This window comes from Mirounga leonina, unplaced genomic scaffold, assembly GCF_011800145.1.
Source record: "Mirounga leonina isolate KUSES-001 unplaced genomic scaffold, KU_Mleo_1.0 Mir_53, whole genome shotgun sequence".
Taxonomy (NCBI): domain Eukaryota; kingdom Metazoa; phylum Chordata; class Mammalia; order Carnivora; family Phocidae; genus Mirounga; species Mirounga leonina.
In genome coordinates, this window is record NW_023270807.1 from 33,943,587 (window position 1) to 33,948,000 (window position 4,414).

Below are 4,414 nucleotides of genomic sequence, written 5' to 3' on the forward strand. Positions count from 1 at the left end.
GTATAAAGTGCACAAACTATGAAGAAGACCGATAAATTCAACTACATTAAAATTTTAAAACCTGGTTTACTGGGGCGCCTGGGCGGCTCAGTTGTTAAGTGTCTGCCTTCGGCTCAGGTCATGATCCCGGGGTCCTGGGATCGAGCCCCGCATCGGGCTCCCTGCTCCGCGGGAAGCCTGCTTCTCCTTCTCCCACTCCCCCTGCTTGTGTTCCCTCTTTTGCTGTGTCTCTCTGTGTCAAATAAATAAATAAAATCTTAAAAAAAAAAAACCACCCTGGTTTACTAAAACACACCAAAAATGGTAAAGACATGCCACACGTTATTCATTATGTAGGCAAGCAACAAAGCATAAATATCCAAAGTATATGAAGAACTTCTACAAAACAATGAGAAAACAATACAATAGTCAATAATAAAATGTATAAAATACACAAGTAGGAAAAAGTTAACGAACAGCAGCTGCCTCTAAGTTGAATGCTGCCTGAGCAGAGGAGAAAGGGCAATTCCATCCGTTCCTTTAAGTGTTCTATGCATGTATTGCCTTTTCAGAAATACATATAAAAGTGTTATGAGGCATAGTAGGCCCTCAATTATTTTTTGACATGAATGAATGAGGGGCTCTCCGCTGAGCAGAGAGCCAGACAGGGGGCTCAATCCCGGGACCCCAGGATCATGACCTGAGGCGAAGGCAGCCGCTTAACTGACTGAGCCACCCAGGCGCCCCTCAAACATTCCAATTATTATAAAGTCACTCTAAACTCTTGATTCTTTTTAAAAATATAATTTCAAAATTCATGAAAAATTGGAAATCCATTGTTTCTTTCATATTCAATTTGCTGTGATAGAAATTCTTTACTTATTTTGTCAATTTGGTCCCGAGAGAACAGATTGAATCCAGGAATGAAATAATGCTTGAGTTGTTCAATCCTGAGGCACTCAAGAAAGTACGTCACGCAGTTATCAAAGCAGAGCTCTAGGTTACTGGTGTGCCACTGACTGTCTTGCGGGTCCTGGGTACAGACATGAAAGAAGGCAGTTTTCACATGGTAGGAGCAGAATTTATCAAGTTCCTTTCGGTGTCCAAACTTCATTTTCAATTGTTCTAAGAGATACTTCATTAGTTTTAAGCAATCTTTCCTATTGAATAAAAAAAGAAAACCACTTATTATTTATTTTTAAAGATTTTATTATTATAAAAAGCCACCCGAGGGCGCCTGGGTGGCTCAGTTGGTTAAGCGACTGCCTTCGGCTCAGGTCATGATCCTGGAGTCCCTGGATCGAGTCCCGCATCGGGCTCCCTGCTCGGCAGGGAGTCTGCTTCTCCCTCTGACCCTCCTCCCTCTCATGCTCTCTGTCTCTCATTCTCTCTCTCGCAAATAAATAAAAATCTTAAAAAAAAAAAAAAAAGCCACCCAAATACGAAGACACATCCAATTGTTGTGGCTAGCCATGGTGAGTGTTCATATCCTCTCACCCTATCATACTTTCTACAACTATCTGATCTAGGTTCAGGAATATGCTCTCTCCTTGCCTTCTAACAACGCTATTTCCTTGGGCTCTTGGATCTGGCTTCCCTGGTTTCATGCTCATCCCCTAGATAATACTCCAGGGTCAATCCAGACACGCACTGCCCCCAGGACTCAACTCAGCAATGATCATCTTCAGGTTAGAGATATGAAATCAGTAAAGAATTAAATGTTCAGGGGCGCCTGGGTGGTTCAGTCGGTTAAACGTCTGCCTTCGGCTCAGGTCATGATCCCAGGGTCCTGGGATCAAGCCCCGTGTCAGGTTCCCTGTTCAGTGGGGAGTCGGCTTCTCCCTCTCCTTCTGCTCCTCCCCCTGCTCGTGCTCTCCCTCTCAAACAAATAAATAAAATCTTTTAAAAAAGAATTAAATGTTCCATAGACAATCTACCATTTAACAAAACAAGGAAGTTACCTGCAACATTTTACTCCATCAGTTTCACAGCACGTTTTAGAATGTCCATGACTTTTCAAAAGGTCCTTTTCAATGTGAGAGAAGGACAGCCGCCATGTTTCTTCTTAATTTCCAAAAGAAAAATAGAAAAGCACTTTACCAAAAACATTCATATATAAACAACACAATACTCTTGAAGTGATTTCCTTCATTAAAATATCACTCTGGAAGATTTCTAGGGGGAGACAGACCAAAAGAAGTGAATAGATAAATAATGTAATTACATACTGAAACAAGTGACTTGAGGGCGCCTGGGTAGCTGTTCTGTATGGATACATGTTTTTGTGATTTGTCCCGCATAACTGACCACCTGGATGTGCATCAATATAGGCAGGCTAAGGAATGTTGTTTGTGAGACTCATGCTCTGTGAATAACCTTGGGAGCCTAATTGTTTAAACTATATTATCTGGCCTCCACATCAGAACCGACCCTTCTGTTCTGGACGCCAAGACCTACAAATCTTGTCTCACATCCCCTTCTGCTCCAGGCTGGGCTGGCCCCCCCAGAATGGAATCTGGGAAGGGAAGCAGATACACGTAGCCCAGGCTCCTTGAAAATACAGAAACATGATCACATGGAAATGCAGCTCACTCCAAACCATGTAGGTGAACAAATGTTTCATTTCAAACCCTGTTATTTGCCCTGTAAATATGGCCCTTATGGGGATGGTCAGTTGGAAGTCTCACCTGAGGGGAGGATGTTCTGCCCAGGCCTCTCAATCGGGACTCCAACCTGACTGTTTCCATCGGGTTCCCTTGCTGTTGAGGTTGGATGTTGTAAGTACCCAATTTGATGTAACTTTGCCTATTCTCACTCATTGCCTACTATTACCTTCATCCATGTGTACATTCCTTTCCTCTCCTGTTTCTATTAGGTTTTATTTTGTTTTGTATAAGATTTTATTTATTTGACAGAGAGACACAGCGAGAGAGGGAACACAAGCAGGGGGAGTGGGAGAGGGAGAAGCAGGCTCCCCACGGAGCAGGGAGCCCGATGCAGGGCTCGATCCCAGGACCCTGGGATCATGACCTGAGCCGAAGGCAGACGCTTAACGACTGAGCCACCCAGGCGCCCCTCTATTAGGTTTTATAATAATAAAGTTTTCTTTCCTTTTCAGAACCAAAACACAGCAGTTGTGAATCTTCTGTGCAGAACAGTGGTTTAGTCTGTTAAGTGTCTGACTCAACGATTTCGCCTCAGGTCATGATCTCCTGGGCTGTGGGATTAAGCCCCACACGGGGCTCCACACTCAGTGGAGAGTCTGCTTGAGAGTCTCTCTCTCCTTCGGCCTCTCCCCCCACTCTCTCTCTAAAATAAATAAATAAATCTTTAAAAAAATAAAATAAAACAAGTGATCTGAAGCAGACAATGGGCTGAGATAGGAAAAAATGGTGGGGAGCGGCAGGGAGCTATTAATATAGTTAGCCATAATAAGATGTAGTACCTTTTATATATTGTTAAGTTCAGTTTTTTAAATATTTTGTTTCAATAATAATTTAAATCAATTGATTCAAATTTTTTGTTCATTGTTTTTATACCATCCTTGCAAGTTTTGGTATTCATGTAAAATGAACAAGGAAACATTTCCTTTTTTTCTATTCCTTGGGAGATTTTATATAAGAATAAAATGATTTCTGACCCTTCTCCCCAAGTTTACCCTGGCTAGCTCTTTGACATTCTGACTGTTCTATTATCTAGTTGGTTTTATACCAGAAGTATATGATTGGTTTATAATTTAAAAATCAATCAATATACTCTGTATCATTAACAGAATACAGGAGAAACATATGATCATCTCAATCAAAGCAGGAAATGCAGCTAATAAAACTTAACATTCATTCATAATTTAAATAAAAAACATCTCTCAGTAATTTAAATCTGGATGGAAACTTGATAACAAAATGTAGATTTAAAAAAACATAGCAACATAGGGGCACCTGGGTGGCTCAGTCGTTAAGCATCTGCCTTTGGCTCAGGTCATGATCCCAGGGTCCTGGGATCGAGCCCTGCATCGGGCTCCCTGCTCCGCGGGGAGCCTGATTCTCCCTCTCCCACTCCCCCTGCTTGTGTTCCAGCTCTCCCTGTCTCTCTCTCTCTGTCAAATAAATAAATAAAATCTTTAAAAAAATAAATAAAAATAAAAAAAGTAGCAACGTAATATAAGGTAAAAAGTTGAGGTTTTTCCTTTGAAATTAGGAAGGCAGAGTGTTAGTTATCCCCATTTCCATTCAACATGGCCTGGTTATGCTAACAAGCACAGTGAGGGAAGAAAAAACAGGGACATAGCATTGGAAAGGGAGAAACAAAGCTATTATTATTGATAGATGATATAATTGGGTATGTAGAAAATACAAAAGAAGCTGGGTGTCAGGTAAGTGTAAGTTCAATATATTCTTCAATCTACTTTTGGTTTAAAACTTTTCATAATAGGGAG

General features: G+C 41.2%; 1 protein-coding gene across 2 annotated transcripts in view; it reads right to left on the reverse strand.

Moving 5' to 3' along the window:
- Positions 1-262: 262 nt before the first annotated feature.
- CGAS (cyclic GMP-AMP synthase) overlaps positions 263-4,414 on the reverse strand; it is a 25,954-nt gene continuing 21,802 nt past the window's right edge. For both annotated transcript variants that reach the window (XM_034990809.1, XM_034990808.1), the window contains 2 exons: positions 1,941-2,043; positions 263-1,139 (listed from right to left, as the gene is read on the reverse strand). In XM_034990809.1, the coding sequence (XP_034846700.1) occupies positions 788-1,139; positions 1,941-2,043 (455 nt within the window). In that variant the 3' untranslated portion in view covers positions 263-787. The remainder of the gene's footprint in view (positions 1,140-1,940; positions 2,044-4,414) is intronic.